The sequence below is a fragment of the Triturus cristatus genome, chromosome 10 (genome assembly GCF_964204655.1).
Source record: "Triturus cristatus chromosome 10, aTriCri1.1, whole genome shotgun sequence".
Classification (NCBI taxonomy): Eukaryota; Metazoa; Chordata; class Amphibia; order Caudata; family Salamandridae; genus Triturus; species Triturus cristatus.
The window spans coordinates 963,647,874-963,666,688 of record NC_140593.1 but is presented as its reverse complement, the minus strand read 5'-3'; the positions used below and the strand labels follow the sequence as shown (position 1 = coordinate 963,666,688).

Below are 18,815 nucleotides of genomic sequence, written 5' to 3'. Positions count from 1 at the left end.
CCCCACTTTGGGCGGGAGAACTGGGGGGAAAAACAAGTGAGGAAAAGAGGTGAGCCCACCTCTGCCAGCCCCCCCCCCCTCAGGTGGGGGAGAAGAGGTGAAGCACAACCTCGACTCCCCGCCATCTTAAGGATGGGGGGACTCCGCCACCCAGGGACAGGCTCCTGCCCCCCTCCCACTGGAGAGTGGCAGAACAGGGTGTGTACCCACCCCAGGGAAGGGACCCATTTGGTCCCTGCCCTTTAACTACCTGTAACGCCCCTAAAGAACAAGTTACTTACCTTTGGTAACGATATATCTGTAAGAAACATTAGTTAGATTCCTTACCTTAGAATATCCCCAGGCGTCAGGCTGGATTCGGAAACATTTTTCATCAGCAGTATCCTTGCACATCGGTAGGCGTCGTCTGCGACTCTGCGTCCGTCGTCGGCATCGCCAGGATGACTGAGTACTTAGACGCCGCCCTCGCGCGCTGACATCAGTTCTTGTACATAGCTTTCCGCGCCAGGAACGCAGAGCCATGCAAGAAACCGACACTGGTGGCAAAAAACTAGGGCCCTGAAAGGAATGACCTTAACCCTAGATATCAGTTTGCAGAATGGGGAGGATGGGTGGGGCGGTAAGGAATCTAACTAACTAATGTTTCTTACAGATATATCGTTACCGAAGGTAAGTAACTTGTTCATCTGAAAGAAACACGTTAGTTAGATTCCTCACCTTAGAATAGATACCCCAGCAATACCAACCCCGGTGGTGAGTCTGCAAACCAAGATCACACCAGGAAGTCCTGGAGTACAGAACGGCCAAAGAAGCAGTCTCTCCGGACTTGGCTGTCCAGGCAGTAATGTTTGGCAAACGTGTGCAGCGAGGCCCACGTTGCTGCCTGACAAATGTCCTGCAGAAGGACTCCCTGTCCCAAGGCAGTAGTAGCTGCTGTGGCCAGAGTGGAATGGGCCCTCAGCCCCACAGAAGGATCCTTCTTAGCCAAGGAATAACAGGCCTTAATGCACAAAACGACCCGCCAAGAGATGGTCCGCTTGTGCACTGCCCGCCCCTTCTTAGTGCCCACGTAGCCAACGAAGAGTTGGTCGTACACCCGGAACTGTTTTGTGCGGTCCAGATAGGAAAGCGCATGTTTTGGGTCCAGACGGTGGAGCCTCTCTTCCTCTTTCGAGGGATGCGGAGGCGGAAAGAAGGTGGGCAATGTAACAGACTGGCCGATGTGAAAGGCAGTAACCACCTTAGGAAGAAAGGAAGGACGAGTCCTTAGAACAACCTTGTCCGGATGGACAGAGAGGAAAGGAGGTTTAGAAGAAAGAGCCTGGAGCTCACTCACTCTTCCGGCAGAGGTGATGGCAACCAGGAAAGCAGTCTTGAGAGTCAGAAGACGAAGGTCAGTTATGGAGTGGCTCAAAAGGAGCGCACATCAGATAGGTTAACAGAAGGTTCAAGTCCCACTGAGGCATTACGAAAGGGACAGGAGGAAACATGTGAGTAATGCCTTTTAAGAATCTAGCAACAACAGGGGACTTGAAAAGAGAAGGCTGACCAGGAAGCCGTAAAAAGGCAGAAACAGCTGAAAGGTATCCTTTGATGGTGCCCAGAGCAGAGCCCTGCTGGGCCAGGGAAAGAAGAAAGAGGAGAACCTCAGAAAGAGGGGCGGTAAGGGGATCCACAGCCTTTGCTGTGCACCATGCCACAAATTTGTTCCTCCTGCAGGCGTATACTGTTTTAGTGCAGGGACGCCTGGCTGCCAGAATGAAATCACAGACTTCAGGAGGCAAGTCAAATGGCATCAACTGCCGCCGCTTAATTTCCACGCATGGAGGTGGAGGCTGGACAGGTTTGGGTGGCTGCGACAGAAGGTCCTCCTGAAGAGGCAGTCAAATCGGGGGATCGATTGACTGACTGAGTAGCTCGGGATACCAGTATCTTCGTGCCCAATCCGGAGCCACAAGGATGACGTGGGCCGGGTCGCGCCTGATCTTCTTCAGCACTCTGGGCAGAAGTGGTATAGGCGGAAAGGCGTATAACAGACCGCAACTCCAATCGTGACGAAAAGCGTCTCAGAGCGAGTGCCGCCTTGGAATCTCCAACGCGCAGAACTGATGACATTGCGTGTTCTCTTCGGTGGCGAATATATCTAACCAAGGCTCTCCCTATTGACGAAAGAGGCCTTGCGCCACGTCCAAATTCAGACGCCATTCGTGAACCATCATGCACCGGCAGCTGAGTTTGTCCGCCCTGGTGTTCAGAGAGCCCGCCAGGTGTTGAACCACCAGGGTGATGCCCTGATATTCCAGCCATGTCCAGAGGCGCAGAGCCTCCTGACAAAGGGTCCATGACTCCACCCCGCCCGGTTTGTTGCAATACCACATGGCGGAGGTGTTGTCTGTGAACACCTGCACTACACTTCCCCAGACAGAGGGAAGGAATGCCTTCAGTGCAAGCCAGATCGGCCGCAGCTCCAACAGGTTGATTATGGAGCAGAGACTCTGCCAGAGACCAGAGGCCTTTGATCTCCGCCTCTCCCATGTGGCCCCCCCCTTCCCAGGAGGGACGCATCCGTCACCACCACTTGCTCCGGTTGGGGTAGGGAGAGGGATCTGCCACAGACTTAATCGCGGTCCGTGAGCCACCACTGCAACTGTCTTGCTGTGCCCTCCGAGATCAAAACGTGGTCGGACAGGTTGACCTTATGTTGAGCCCACTGGAACTTCAGGTCCCACTGCAGAGCCCGCATCCACCACCTGGCGTGATGTACCAGCAGGATGCAGGAGGCCATCAGACCCAGCAGCCGTAGGACCATCCTGACCGAAACCCGGGATAAAGGCTGTAAGATCGGAATCAGAGCCTGAATATCCTGAACCCGCTGTTCGGGAGGATAGACCCGAAACTGCACCGAGTCCAGAACCGCTCCGATGAAAAGGAGCTTCTGGGAGGGACTCAGATGTGACTTCGGCACGTTGATGGAGAACCCCAGCAAATGCAGGAGGTCGGCCGCAGTCTGGAGGTGGGAGACGACCGTCTGGGGCTAGCCCGCCTTCACCCACCAGTCGTCGAGGTAGGGGGGAAAACTGGAACCCCTAATCTGCGCAGATGAGCTGCGACCACCGCCATCACTTTCGTGAACACCCGAGGGGCACTGGTGAGGCCGAAGGGGAGCACGGTAAACTGAAAGTGCTCGTTGTGAGAAAGTGGCTCTGTATATACTGTTCCCTAATAGGTACAGGGTGTACAGAGTCCACAGTCCCCCAGAGGCTGATAGAGGTCAAAGTTAGGTATGACCTTACTCTCAAAAGTGGTAGCTTGGTCGAGCAGTAAGGCAGTACCAGAGGACAGTGTAAAGCATCTGTTGTACACACTCAGTCAGCAAATGGTTTCACACACTCAATAACTGAACTCTAGGCCAATGGTTTACATATATAAAATATATGCTTGTTTTATTTTTAAAACCACAAAGGGGGTAAAAATATACTTTCTCAGAATGAGAGGTTGAATATAAATACTTTTGTTTTAAGCAATAAATTTGTGTAAACAGTCACAGTTGGTTGCAATAAACAATCCTATTTCCTAAACATAACAATGCATTGAGCTCAATGGTAAATTCAGGTTATTTGTAATAAATTACTTTTCAGATTACTTTTGGAATTCCAGGTCTGGCTCCTAGAACCAGCCTGGGGTCAGTATTCAGAATCAAGTGATGAAAGTCGACTTAATAACTGTAATGATTTTTAAATAATATTTAGCTATTTCAAAAGTTAGCACTTAGAAAATATTTCAAAGAAAACATTCAATGGATCTCTATGGCAAGAAATTCAAATTGCAGGTGGAGTACTTTATCGTTACTTTACTAATCCAGGACTGGGTACCTAGACCCAGGACTGGAGTCCTTATCAAAAACAGGTAAGTAATTTCGTTTGCAGAAATGGTACGATTTTAAAAGAATATTTCAAATTTGCAAAAATAGACACTTAGAAGAAATTTCACAGAAAAGCAGACAATGGATTCCTATGGGAGAAAAATGAGTTAGAGGTAAGTATAGTTGTGAACACTTTTCAGGGTCAGGGCTGGGCACCAAGATCCAGCACTGGGAGCTCACCTAGGAGCAGGTGAGTAAATTCGTTTTTGTCACTTGGCTGATTTTTGGTGAATTTTTGCAGTTTTGAAAAGTTCACACTTAGAAGATTTTTGAAGAAAAAGACAGTCAATGTTACCCTATGAGGAAAATGAAGTTAGCGGTTTAAGGGTAAGTACTCGACTGGTAGTGTTGAAATTCCGGGCATGGACTCAGGGGTCCCCCAGTGTCAGGTAGGTACAGTTGGTTCACCCTCAGCGGTTTCAGGACGGCCGGGTGCAGAGAGAGTTGGGCCCAATGTTATCCTATGAGCTGGGCTCCTGGTCACTTACTCAGGGCAAGTGGGGAAGTAGGTTAGTGTAGAGAGGGCACTGCCAGGGCCACTCGGGCGGCTGGGTGCAGGGTGCTTTTGAGCCTTAGGGCGCTCAATGGAAATCAATGGGAATGTTCCGGTTTGGAAAGAGGCTGCAGGCTCGGGGACGAGGATGTTTCAGGTGCCACCACCACTTCGAGAGGTAAGTTGGGTAGTTGTAGGTTAGGTGGGTACCCCGGGATTGGGCACAGGGGGCCGCAGGGCGCCGGGTGCAGGGGTGCCTTTTGACGTCAGGAATCTTAACCTCTGGTTGATCGCGGCTGGGGTGGCACTTGGTTCTGATGCTGCAGGCTTCTTCCGGGATGTCGAGGGGGGTCCTTGGGTGCCGGACTCTGGGTCACAGTCGCCGTGGGGTCGTCCTCTGGGTCTTTGTCCACTCCGGCACTGGCCAGGCTTGGCTGGTGCAGAGTGTGTTGGGTCCGCGGTCCCGGGCTGGTGCCAGGGATAGCAAATAGGTTTCTTGAGTAGAGCCTCTACTCGTGGGAGTCCCAGGGGCTTAGAGCTAAAAGGTAGCCAGGTCCTCTGGGGTTGGTGAGGTTGCTGGCCACGAGGGATGCCGCGCTGGTGCAGGTTCGAGAGTCGACAGGCCGGTAGGGCTGGGGCCAAAGCAGTTGGTGTCTTCTTCTCTTTTTAGCAGCTGCAGGGCAGGTCTTTGTTCTTCTTGCTCTTCTTGTCGTTTTCTATCTGGAATCTAAGGAAGGAAGGTTCAGGGTGCCCCTAAATACTAGATTTAGGGGCGTTACAGGTAGGTGAAGGCCAGGGACCAATGGGTCCTTGTCCTGGGGTGGGTACACCCCCTATCCTGCCTCTCTCCTGTGGGAGGGGGGCAGTAGCCTAATCCTGATAGGGTAGGGCCTCCCATCTTCAAGATGGCGAGAGCCCGGAGATGTGCTTCACCTCGCCTCCCCCACCTGAGGGGTGGGGTGGGCAGGCTGGCACATCCCCTGTCCTTGTATGGGGTTTCCGGCCAAGCTTCCCGCCAGAGTGGGGGGTTGCAGTGGCCTGGGGAAACTCCAAATGGCGGCATGCCTTTGAAGCTTCCCTTTGCTCATCCTGGGGGAGGAGATTTCTCACCTCACCCAGGATGTGCATTGTTGCAGGCCCGGGAGAGCAGGGGCTCTCCCACCCAGGGGTCCAGCAACGTGTCTGCTGTGTGGCAGCCTGGGCAGCCTCAGAGCAGACGTGGATTGTAAGTTAGCTGTAAGGGGGCATCTTCTAAGATGCCCTCTGGGGTGCTTAGTACATTGAATCCTACACTGGCATCAGTGTGGGTTCAATGTGCAGAGATATTTGATACCAAACTTCCCAGGCTTCAGTGTTGCCAATATGGTGCTGTGGAGCTCGTGTTTGACAAGCTCTCAGCACCATGTATTCTTAAATGACAGCACTGCACTTACAGTGCCCAGGAATGGACCCGGGTACTGTAGGGGCACAGGGCTCCTGCTCCTGTGCCCACACCATAGGCGTAATGCACCCAGCTAGAGGGGTGGCTGACATATGCCTTGGCAGTGTAGGTGATGGGCATGGTACACAGTGATGTGTGCCATGTCGACTCTTTGTTTTGTCCTGCACCCAGACACTCAGCCTGCAAGGGCAGTGTGTGTGTGTAAGGGTACAGGGCCTCGGAGGGTGGCACAATGAGTGCTGCAGCCCTTCATCCATCAAGCACCGGCAGCTGAGTTTGTCCACCCTGGCGTTCAGAGAACCTGCCAGGTGTTGAATCACCAAGGTAATGCCCTGATGTTCCAGCCATGTCCAGAGGCGCAGAGCTTCCTGACATAGGGTCCAGGACCCCACCCCGCCCTGTTTGTTGCAATACCACATGGCGGTGGTGTTGTCCGTGAACACCTGCACCACACTTCCCCGGACAGAGGGAAGGAATGCCTTCAGTGCAAGGCGGATCGCCCGAAGCTCCAACAGATTGATATGGAGCCAGGACTCCGCCGGAGACCAGAGGCCTCTGATCTCCGCCTTTCCCCATCCCAGGAGGGACGCATCCGTCGCTACTGTATGCTCCGGTTGGGGAAGGGAGAGGGATCTGCCATTGACCCAATGGCGATTCGTGAGCCACCACTGCAATTGCCGTGCAGTGCCCTCCGAGATCTGGACATGATCGGACAGGTTGCCCCGATGCTGCGCCCACTGGAACTTCAGGTCCCACTGCAGAGCCCGCATATGCCATCTGGTATGTGTCACCAGCAGGATGCAGGAGGCCATCCGGACCAGAAGCCGGAGGGTCATCCTGACTGAAACCCAGGACAGAGGCTGAAATATCGGAATCATAGCCTGAATATCCCAGACTTGCTGCTCGGGAGGATAAACCCGAAACAGCGTCGAATCCAGAACCGCTCCAATGAAGGGGAGCTTCTGAGAGGGACTCAGGTGCGACTTCGACACGTTGATGGAGAACCCCAGCAAATGCAGGAGGTCGGCCGTAGTCTGAAGGTGGTTGACGACAGCCTGGGGCGAGCCCACCTTCAACAACCAGTCGTCTAGGTAGGGGAAGACGGACACCCCCGACCTGCGCAGATGAGCTGCGACCACCACCATCCCCTTCGTGAACACCCGAGGTGCGCTGGTAAGGCCAAAGGGGAGCACGGCAAACTGAAAATGCTCCGGGCCTACCATGAACCGCAGGTACTGCCGGTGGGCCGGCAGGATGGGGATGTGAAAATATGCGTCCTGCAAATCCAACGCTACCATCCAGTCTCCAGGGTCGAGGGCAGCCAAGATCTGAGCTAGAGTCAGCATTTTGAACTTCTCCTTCCGGAGGAAGCGGTTGACGTCCCAGAGGTCCAAGATGGGACGCAGACCCCCCTTTGTCCTTCTTGGGGACCAGAAAGTAGTGGGAATAACAACCACTCCCTACTTCTGGCCCAGGAACGCACTCAATGGTCCCCTCGGCCAAGAGGGCAGCATTTTCCTGCTGGAGAGTCGCCAAGTGTTCTCCTGACATGCGGTGGTACCGAGGTGGCATGGCTGGAGGGGTGGACTGAAAGGGAAGGGAGTAACCCTTGCGGATGATCTGCAACACCCACTTATCCGATGTGATAGTGTGCCAGTGGGGGAGGTGATTCCCAGAGCCGCCCCTGCTGAAGCCGCGGCGAGGCTGGTTCTGCACAGGCCTGCTGAAGGAATTTGCCTGGGTGCCCCTGCATTGGCCACGAAAGGAACGAAAAGCAGGAGTGGCTGGACTCTTCGTGGAAAGACCCAAGGACTTGGCCGTGGCCCGCGAGTCCTTAAAACGCTCCAGTGCAATGTCGGCTTTATCGCCAAACAGGCTAGTGCCATCAAAGGGCATGTCCATGAGCGAGCTTTGGACATCTGGCGAGAACCCGCCAGATCTCAACCAGGCGTGGCGACGAAACGCCACAGTTGTAGAAATCGCCCTGCCCAACGAGTCAGAGGTGTCCAAACAACACCGAATGGCGAACTTAGCCGCATCCTTACCCTCAGCAACCGCCTGGGAAAGCACAGCATGGACCTCGTCAGGACACTGAGGTAACACCTGAGCAACCGTATCCCACACCGCGTGGTAATAGCGGCCCAATATGCAAGCGTTGTTCACCGACCGCAGCCCTAAGCTGGCCGAAGAGAACCACCGCTTACCGAACTGTTCCAGCTTCTTAGGGTCCTTATCCGGCGGAGCCGTGGGAAAGGCACTCTGCGATGTCGAGGCTTGGCTGACCAGACTCTCAGGCGTGGGATGAGTGGTCAGAAACGCAGGGTCACCAGGCGGTGACGCCTGGCGACATTCTTATCCACAGGGGCCCACGTGGCCGGCTGCGACCAAGTGCCCAACAGGACGTCAGGAGGGCGTCGTTGAAGGGAAGCAGGGGCTCCGACGAAGTAGATGCCGGCTGGAGCACCTCAGTGAGGAAATTAGTTTTGAGGGCCACTGTAGGAAGATCGAAGTTGAGGAACTCAGCAGCCCGACGGAGCACCATTGTGTAGGAAGTACCCTCCTTCATGGTAAGCGGGGGAGAGGCAAACCCCGGGTCAGAAGAGACATCGAGGTACTCCAGATCGTCCACCCAGTCCTGCTCAGAGTCACACTGATGGGCAAGAGGGTCCTCGGACCCCTCCCAGTCATCCTTCCCCTCCATTGCAGGAGGAACCTGCCGCGGCGGTAGAGCCGGAGCAGGGACATACAGCGTCTGAAAAGGCGCCATGAACAGCGCGGGTCAGGCCGGCGCCGTCTCCCAATGCGGATCCCAGGCAGGAACGAAATGGTCCTGGGACCGGGTCAATGGCGGAACGAAAGGCACCCACTGCGGCGCTGGGGCCGGAGCCGGAAGAGCCGGACCTCATGGAACTGGGACCGGAGCCAACGGCGTAGGATACCGTGGCGCCGAAGCTGGATCCGCCGATGGCACAACAGGACCTGGACATGGGACTGAGGGGCCGGAAGGTGCGCTGGCGGGAGCCGGAGGCCTAAAAAAATTAATTCTTTCACCTGTTCGGAAGTCGCTGACTGACCCGGGTAAGGCGGGTAGGCCGCGGGACTCCCAGGCTCCAAAGGAGCCGCAGGGGCCGAACCCCTGTCCTCCTCGTCCGCATCCGAGGACCAACGGAGGGCCGTCGGAGTGCGAACACACTTCTTCAAATGTCGTCGCTTACCAAATTCCGAGGGCGAAGACTTGCAGCCCAAGGAGCGACGACTGCGGGGCCGTGAGCAGTCCCGGGAACAGTCCCTGGAACGGCGCTGAGACGAGTGCCAGACCTCCAGTAGTTTCCGGCGCCGCTCCCTCAAGGCCTTCGGGGCCATGGCCAGACAGTCCCGGCAGGACCAGGAGTCGTGGTCGGTCTCCAGGCAGTAGATGCAAACATCGTGGGGTTTCGCCACCGACATATTGCGACGGCAGGCCCCACCAGATTTAAATCCAGGCATCCCTACGTGCACAATGAGAAAAATGGGGGAGACAAAAGTCTCAAAAGAGTAGTCAAAAAGTGACTAAGGAACGTGCTTTATACGGATCTGCACTTGCTGGCGCGGAAAAAGAAAGAACTGACGTCAGCGCGCATGGGTGGCGCCCAAGTAGTCTCCATGACGCCATCTCGGCGCTTATGACGCCACCTACGGACGCGCAGGGGTTCTGCTAGCAAAACTTCCCGGATCCAGTCTGACGCCTGGGGATATTCTAAGGTAAGGAATCTATCACTAACGTGTCTCTTTCAGATAACATAACTTACCTGCTAAGTGAATTTCCTCCCATAGGATAACATTGGTGATACAATGTGAAAAAGTTTCCAAGTGTCAACTTTTGAAATGCAATAATATTCTTTAAAAATCGTACCTCTAACTAAAACGCATTTACTCACCTGTTTTCAGGAAATGTCCCAGGGCTGAATCTAGGATCCAGCCCTGTGTTAGTAAAAGCAATCTGAAAAGTAATTAACTACATTTTACTTAAAAAGCCCATTCATTCGAATGTACAATACCTGCAATGTGTAGCAAACTTTGTACTTAAACTGTAACCAAAATCAGTACAAGTTATACTGCAATTTTGAACTGTGTTCATAAAATTAATTTACTACTGCAAAGTATTTATATGCTTACCTGTACCAGGCTTGCTTGGTTCTAGAAATAAATCCACAGTATATTTGTTATACAAAACCATTGGCCTAGAGTTCAGTTCTTGAGTGTGTGAATTAATTTGCTGACCGAGTGTGTACATCAAATGCTTAACACGATCCTCTGATACTGCCTTACTGCTCGACCAAGCTACCACTTTAGAGAGTAAGGTTCTATCTAACTTTAACCTCTGCCAAACCTCTGAAGACTCTTGGACTCTATACACACTGTACCTCACTTTGGTGCAGTATATATAGAGCCAGTTTCTTACAGAGAGCACCTTGAAAACATACTAGTCCTCTAGTGTGCTGGCTGAATGGTATCATCCAGCCTGTTATCACAGATGAGTTTATAAATCCCTGTAGGAGAGCGGAGCGCTCCGAGTTCATAAACAAAGCCTCTGCCGCCTTAGATATGCGACAATGGCTTCCCCCCCCAGACCTGGGAAACGTGAACCTCTCTGCCCGGTGGCCCATCTGGCACCAGAGCAGGCGGTCAGGAGGCGTGTCAGACTTTGATGCTGCACACACCTGAAGTCGACAGCAAAGGAAGGGTTTCACCATTTTGAATTTGGTGAAACTAGGAACTCTGAGTCAGGTTTATTCCCACTCTCCCCAGGCAGTGGTCCCATAAGGGGTGTAGTCACTCCAGGTGCAAGTAGCCCATTGGCTACTACCCTACACCCCCCCCCCCTCAAATGCCCCCAAACTCCGGATTAAGGGGTCCCCCTGACATAAGGATTCATATTAGTCAACTGAGAATCAAAGGGAGGACAAAGAAGAGCCGAAGTCATGAGAACAGAGGTCCTGCAATGAATTGGCGCCAAACCCAGTCTGGTTGCTTGCACCATGACAATCACAAAGACCGACTAGTCTAGAAACTGAACAGCATCCCCAAACCCTTGAAGGACTGTTCTTACCTTCAACAATCAAGCAGCATCTCTCTTGGGGTGGAGGATCCATCTACATGCATCTGTAGGCACCTACTGCACCGATCTAGTACTTAGTCTTGCTGGCCATTGGGTCCACTGAGGAAGCAACTCACCAGGAAGGGGTTGTCATGAGTCCAGCAGGCCAGCCCAGCTGGTCTCGCCAAGTCTCAATCCGCCGATCCCTTCTGGAGCCTCTCAGCACCAATACCCTGGGTACCAGAGCCCTTGCACCTACCAAGGCTTGTTGTGTGTCAAGTCTGGGCACCGTCTACTCCACACAGACCCGTCATCGAGGGACTTCAGGATCCATACAATCTTTATCCAGAGAGGTCCAGCTGTCCTGTTTTCTCTCCTCCTCCAGGTAGTCAAAGCTAAGCGACTCGCCGGACAAAACAACTCTGCACCCGAGCCTGTTAGCCCGAAGTCACGTAAACCAGCTGTGTCCCTGTGCTCCAGAGACCCTCAAAAGCAGAGCCACCCTTTGGGTTCTGCCAGACGTGTCCCCAAGTCCCCCCTTGCAGCCTTTCTTTTTCAGGTACTTTTGCCATTGACTTTACTGTGTAGCACTCGAGGCTACCAACGCAACCAGCACCTCTGCACCTGGACTCAACAGGGCAGGTAAAACCAAACAGCTGGTGGTTTCTTGGAGCTTGTCCCCTAAGCACCTTAAGTCCGAAAAGGCACCCTCAAAACCGCTCGCAAATATTTGTATGTAGTGTATGGTTCTCCCATAGGATATTGCCCCATTCAATGCTCATCCCTCGAAGCCGTTATTTGACTGTTTTTCTATAAAAATCTGTAACTCTGAAAGTACGTACCGGATTTCGATGAGCTTGGTGTCTAAAAATATATAAAGATCTGTTTGATTTTTCTAAATTGGTCTTAAATTTTTACTTCAGTGTGTGTCTAATTTATTGATTCTTTGTGTACAACAAATGCTTAACACTACCCTCTGATATCTGATAAGCCTAAGTTGCTTAACCACACTGCCATAAATAGAGCACTTGGGATTATTAACTTAGGCCCTGCAAACCAATTAGGGTGGTCTGTACTTTTTGCATGGTGTGCCCTTACATTAGCACTACCACATCAAAAGCGAGCTTCCTTCAAACTTTCAATATGATTGTTTGAGAAGAACAAAAACAAGAAAACTTATAATGTTGAGTTGCCAATGACTAAGCAATATATAACAGATGTATTAGACTAGGTCACTCACATTGGGAGCAAGTTAATGGCAACTCCATTCCACCGAGAACACCCTGGGCCACTGTAAACTAGTGAAGAGTACATGAAACTTTGCTCAACTATATAGGTTTATGGCACAAAATATGTGAAGAACCGTGCCCACATAAGTTTGCTCCATTCTTCAGGTCTCTAAAATCCTATGGAGCAAGGTTGTTCACTATGGTAGATACAGACCCATCATATTAGGAGGATAGATAGTGAACATTTGAGAAGCTGAAAAGGGAATGGAGCTCAAATGAGATTTTGTGGGTTAGTAGAGGTAAACTGATATTTTAGTGCCCCTGATCCAAACCTTGGTTCTTTGATTTGACCTTTAAGAAAACAGGATATCTGAAACTGTCCAACCATGTCACTTTGGACCACGTGAATGTGATAATGAACTTTTGTGTTTAGAATCTAGTCATGAGCGGAGTAGAACACCATCCTGGTTGACATTCAATATAGATTTCAGACAAAGGTCTCAATCTCTTTGGACTGATTAACCTAGAACCTAGAACTCTGTACAAACCTCGAAAAAACGCACATTCTCAACACCAACAACCCCTTTCTCAGCCACATTTCTCTCTAGCGACGCTACATTGACAATATTCTGGTACTGTGGAAAGGCACAACACAGACTCTCAACCCATTTATCACATGGCTCAACCAATCCCAAAACCATCTCACATTTACCTGTGACTCCAAACCGAATGACCTATTCCTAGATGTCGTTATACATGCTGAAGAGGACAAAATCTGGACTTGCCTTTACCGCAAACCAACAGAAAGAAACACCCTCCTGCAGTACACAAGCTACCACCCCGAGGACTCCGGGATGGCCTACCATACGGCCAAATCTTGCGGATCCGAAGAAACTGTAAATGGCGCAAAGATTTTTTCAGGGAATCAGACATCCTCATCAAAAAACTCACTGTGAGGGGATATCCTAAACGTCTAGTGACAAGAGCGCGCTACCGAGCCTGGTACTGCCATCGTGAACAGCTCCTCACACCTCAACCGAAGAAAATCATGACCAGGATCCCATTTGTCTCCAAGTTCAGTCCCTGCAGCAACAAAGTTGGTAGGATTATTAAACACAACTGGCCGATACTGCGAACATTTGAATCATTCAGAGAACCTCCTCTCTTCTCGTACCAACACAAACAATCTGGACGCACATCTGGTACATGCCATCACCTGGCCCACCAACACGACAGCCAAGAACACAATCACTGCGGCCTGGGGTCTCCCCCTGGTTTTTGGACACTATAAATGCCAATCCTGTGCCGTATGTGATCTTACTCTGAACACTAAAGAATTCAAAACCAACAACAAAATCTACAAGCTCAAAACCCACACTAACTGTAGATCAAAGAACGTCATTTATGCCATCCGTTGCCCCTGCGACCTCATTTACATCGGCCAAACCACTCAAATGGCTAAACAACGCCCAATTCAACACACAAACAGGATTCACTGCAAAGTCCTCACAGCACCATTGGTGGCACACTACATCGAGAAGAATCACTGCGAGACAGACATCACCTGGCAAGTGAGAGACCAACCAACTCTACCGATCAGGGGTGGCGACATCAAAGCCCTCCTCAATAAATGTGAATGTAAATGGATCACCCTTTGTGACTCAGTAAACTCCGGCTTGAACACAACTGACGAATGGAACACTACCATTCTTCTTTAATCCGCCCTCTACTAACTTTCTCTGAACTATTTTCAGCACACACTGCCCCCTGGCTCCCCCTGTCCGCTTACCAGGAGCTCTTTCATGACCTGTCCTACTGCCCTTCACATCCACTGTACCCATCCATCTCTTTAACTGTTGACAAAATAAATCACCCAGTATGGCCCTCTTGTTACAATCCTTGTATTCGCCGCTCAGGGCGCCATCATTGTGTTTCATGGCACCTGACTAATATGTCATATATATTCTCCTCGGCCCCCTTTTGTAATTACCCCTCCAGGCATTATTCCTGTGATTCATGTTTTCTAAACTGAATGTTATCCCTGTAAACTGCTTACATGATACATATCTAACTGTATAGCACCATCCATCTGCTGTCCCAGACCTGAAAGCTTCAGTTTCCTTCCTTTCCCCTCCCCTTCTCCCCGTCACCCTCCACATCACTCCAACCCCTCCCATCACGTACACGCCTCACTGTGACTTAGTCAGACCCGGAAGTCTTTTCTATGATTCTCCAACCCACCAGCACTGGCAAGCCGCACACAAACGTGGCGGTTCTCATTGATTGAAGCGCCGGCACACCGCACACGAGAGTAGGGGTCCTACATCGATTGATTCATCCCTCCGCTGCCAAGGTAATCCCCATCGGGTTCGTGGCCATTTCGACTGACACGTTTACTTGCCACCTCTAATCCCACCTATTTCCCTCCGTACAGCGCATACGCATAGAAGCGGTTACCCCCGCCGATGCTCCTCCATGACACCGCCCTCTGATTTCTTCATACCTTGGATACATGCCTCACCAAGGTAACGTTCAGCTCGCTTAGCGCACAACCCCGCACCCCCACCTACTTCCTCCTTTAGCCTCGTCCCAACCTCACGCTGTCTTTCCCACCCCTCCCTCAGGTTTGCCTGGACACGCCGGATACCAGACTGCGCCGGCGCATCACGCTACTCCTGCAGTGTCTTGGTTTTTGTTTGGACTCACGCCTCCCCTCTTAATCCAATACTTCAACACGCCCTTGACCGCATAGTCAGCCTTCCCAGATACCGCTTGCAACCTGGGATCTAGTCATCACCTTTCACACTCTAGCTTATTTCACCACCTGATACCTAGCCTCTAGTCCCCTTAAATTCCATAATCTATGGCGCCGTGCAACCATAGCCACCGCGTAACGGCCATGGCCACCTGGCCATCCCCCCCACACCTTAGAATCACAGCTCAGGTCCTTGACACTGCATCCCTACACCGAGCCATTTTTTTTACTAAGTCTTCACGCACCAATTCACCGGTCCGGGCCGTCACCCAGCCTCAGTGCCCACTCACCCTCACCGCCAGCTCCACCTGCCCCACCTCACGTTCCCATCCCCTCTTCTTCTAATCCCCGACCTTTCTCCATTACCTCCTTATACAGCACCGACCAAATGATACAACCCTGTCCTGATGATGATTCTGAGTAATTGGATCGAAACGTCGTCGACTCCTCAGCGCCACTAAAGGTGCAGCATTGGTGGTTCAACAAAAATGTCATTTTTCCTCCCATTTGTAAATCTTGGTTTGGAACCACCGTATTCACTGTACATACTTGCTCACATTCGCACCTTGCGCTGTTTTTGTCCGCTGACTACACATTGTCACTTACACAATTAAGCACCAAGTCCAATTCGGGTTGTTCACGCATTTTTGCTTACAGTGCTGTTATAACTGTATGTTGATTTTTTCTAAATCTTTTCTTGTACACAACACAACATACAAACATGCCCTCTAATAGCATTAATAGTGAACATTAGAAGCTAAGGTCTCTCATTAAACTATCTATAGATTGATAGTAGACTACTGGCCACACAAACCTATGTTCACTCTTTTATTATTACCTTTTACCTTTAACAATTTTATTGTGGTGCAATGTTTTATGAACTGCGTTTACGCTTTATATGAATTTGAATAAATAAAGAACCTATGATTTTTTTGAACAAGTATGCCAGATTTTACAATTTTCTTTTTTAACTAAGATTAAAATTAGTATTTCTCTTTAATGGAAATGCTAAATGCACATAAAAGCATTAACGAGAAAATACAAAACCCAATAAGTTCTTCATACCTGGTGCAATGTGAATATAACGTGTAGAGTACCGCATACTGCACAGCGGGATAGTGCACTGCTATGTCTCCGTGCACGACCATCAAATTCTTACTCAGTAATGCAAACACTGTAGGAGAGAGTGCCCACATCTATAGAAATATAGGTAAAAAAGAGAAGAAAAAAAAACAGACGTTCAAAAATGTGTGGTAAGATCTTATGCATCTTCAATCAAAGTTGAGAATTTGTTTTTGCTACATTATCAGAGAAGTGAGACTTATCAGGGTAAGCAGAATCTAAATCGTAGCAGATCAACCAGTGATTACTTGGGAGGGCTTCTTCGTTTAGAATACAACTTCAAAAATCATGCAATAGCAAATATTCTTGCTCCCCTCCCTAAAGGCACTTGTAGCACATCATAAAAGGCTTTACCAGAAGAAAAAAAACACTATCTTAAATAATGATTACCACTAGCCCAAATAGTAATGGAATTATAGTAAGATTTACAAAACATATTTCTTCATAATTTCATTAACAGCAGAGTTAAACACCTACTCCAATCAGGGAATTCTTCGCATTTCCAATTGTTGTCAATACGCTTAGATCAAAAATAACTATGAATGTTGCATTATCCACGCTAATTGTATGGTCCTTAAAAGCATCATGCTGGATTTCAGAGCAGGTCTCTGGAAGTTTGAGGCACACCAGTAGATTGTTGAGGCCACATGTCATTTCTCCCAAAATCAACTTGTAAGCAGTCTCTAACACAGGAATGTTTTTCAGGCTCAGAACAGCTTGATAAAGAGAATGGGCTGCTGCAACAACCTGGATCAGGAAAAAGTTAGAAAAAATAAATATGCTGATTATAATACTATAAAGCAAAACATTGGTTTTACTGCTTTTTTCCCCCCACTTTGAGTTTTATTTTTTATATAATACGAAAAAGCACACAAGGATACATTAAAGTAAACTTAATTTAAGAAGGCTTGCTGTAACAGCCAATATAAAAAAATGTAATCATCCTTTACATCAAAACAAATAGCGCGCAGCAGATAAAATAAACACCAGTGAAATAGCATTGATTAAAGGGTTTCAGTACTAGACAGAAGGCTCAACTCCTATTGCAGGAAAACATTTGGGCAAACTAAGTTGGAAAAGACTAATGTACAAAACTAATGAGCATTTAAACAATACTGTATGTAGGTTAGGGAATTTCTTTTAAAGCAATTATGCAGATAATGACTAATCAAAGTAGAATTGGATGCAGATAAGAAGGCACAAGTATAACAATGCGATGTAACAGTCAAAAGGCCACAGTCGGAAAAATGTTCACCGTGCAGTTGGCATCAATCCTGTTGAGTAATACCGCTGTTCATGTGGCAACTGAAAGGTACAAGTGAAGAGATAGGAGGTGGTGAAAGGATTTTATTCTGACTCAGTGTAGTGGTAGTAAAATGTGTAACATGCATTTGCGAGAAAGATCTTCAAATAGCTGTGGATGAGGCAGGATTAGGTTGAGGAATACACACACTATCGTATGTGTCCAGGGAGTCAGACACCTGGCTGTGAAGGAAGGGGCAAATGAACGTTATACTGGGGGCGACAAGAGTGGCGGTACCTGCTATGGGTGGCCATGTTGAGAATTTTCATGGAGTAAAAGGTAGCAAAGAGATCGATTAGGAAGTAAGGCAGTTCAGTTTGTATCAAACAGTTACAGATCCAGGTCTCAAGTTGGTATTCAGATGCCTTTCTTAATAAATACAATGGTTCTTAAACAATACATGGTTTACACACCATTAGGTCTATACTGACAACAAACATGACAAACATTTCCCATCTTTCCTGGTTTCACAATATTAAAACATTCTGTAGGACAGCCTCGGTCACGGTAACAGTGTGGGCAGGTTTTCCAAATTCACCTATAAACAAGTAAACTTGGAATAAAATACCACCATGGAGAAGTTCACAAGGTTTCACAAGAAAATGTAATTTGAAGCTAAAGGGGAGGGCAGAGCTGTAGTAAAAATAAATATTCCTTTTTATTGTAATTTTTCAGTAGTGATGTAAAATTGGAATGTACGATCAGGTTATACACACCACTCATCTAATAGCAAAAGTGTCATTCTGGTATCCGAATAAACCTTACTCGCAACAGAAAATATTTTAATAATGGGAAGAAAGAGAAACTTCACTGCTGAAGTAGAATTTTTATAAATCGAGAGACAATGAGCTAGGATGTCACAACTGTATAACTGCTGAGGCGAAAATGCCTTTCCAGGACTGCTTAATTTTTAACCTCCATGGGGAAATTTTGTTGTGCGGAGGAATTGTTTACAGCAACAGCCCAAACCAATTTTGGGTATGTTCTCTTTTCATTGCCACCGTAGAAAGGTGCCTTTAAGAAGAGTAAGCCTCCGATTGTTTGCAGCACGGATATGGGCTGTGGTAAAATTTTCAGGACCCAGAAACTCACACGGTTGTGAGAGTTTTTTAAATCCCCTGGGAGAAGATGGGTTCATATATATTTTATAAGACTGGATTGTAGTTACATGCTACTCTGCAGTTTGTACTTGGTTCGAAAAGAATGGCTTTATAAAATAATCTATGAGGAAAGTGATTTGTAGTCACCTAGAATGAATAGAATAGTGCTGCTATCTTGCGACATGTAGCTGTGATTCAGCATTAAGCAAAGAGTACTGCATAATGTACTTGTGTGTTTGAAAGTGTGGCCGGTGTGGGATTTGATTTGGTGTCATGCATAATGACTACATAGGTGTTCCTCATGAGTTGCTGCAATACTGTAGCACCATACTGGTGTAATGTTAAGCAATGAGTAAATCCCTTTAAGAGTGTC

The 18,815-nt window shown here is 49.1% G+C and overlaps 1 protein-coding gene across 1 annotated transcript in view; it reads right to left on the bottom strand.

Annotated features, from left to right (window-relative positions):
• The window catches only part of SMG1 (SMG1 nonsense mediated mRNA decay associated PI3K related kinase), a 1,471,505-nt gene that overhangs the window by 1,178,422 nt on the left and 274,268 nt on the right, over positions 1–18,815 (bottom strand). The window contains exons 13-14 of the mRNA XM_085628855.1: positions 16,517–16,786; positions 15,983–16,113 (exon numbers count right to left, since the gene is read on the bottom strand). Of these exons, the coding sequence (XP_085484981.1) occupies positions 15,983–16,113; positions 16,517–16,786 (401 nt within the window). The remainder of the gene's footprint in view (positions 1–15,982; positions 16,114–16,516; positions 16,787–18,815) is intronic.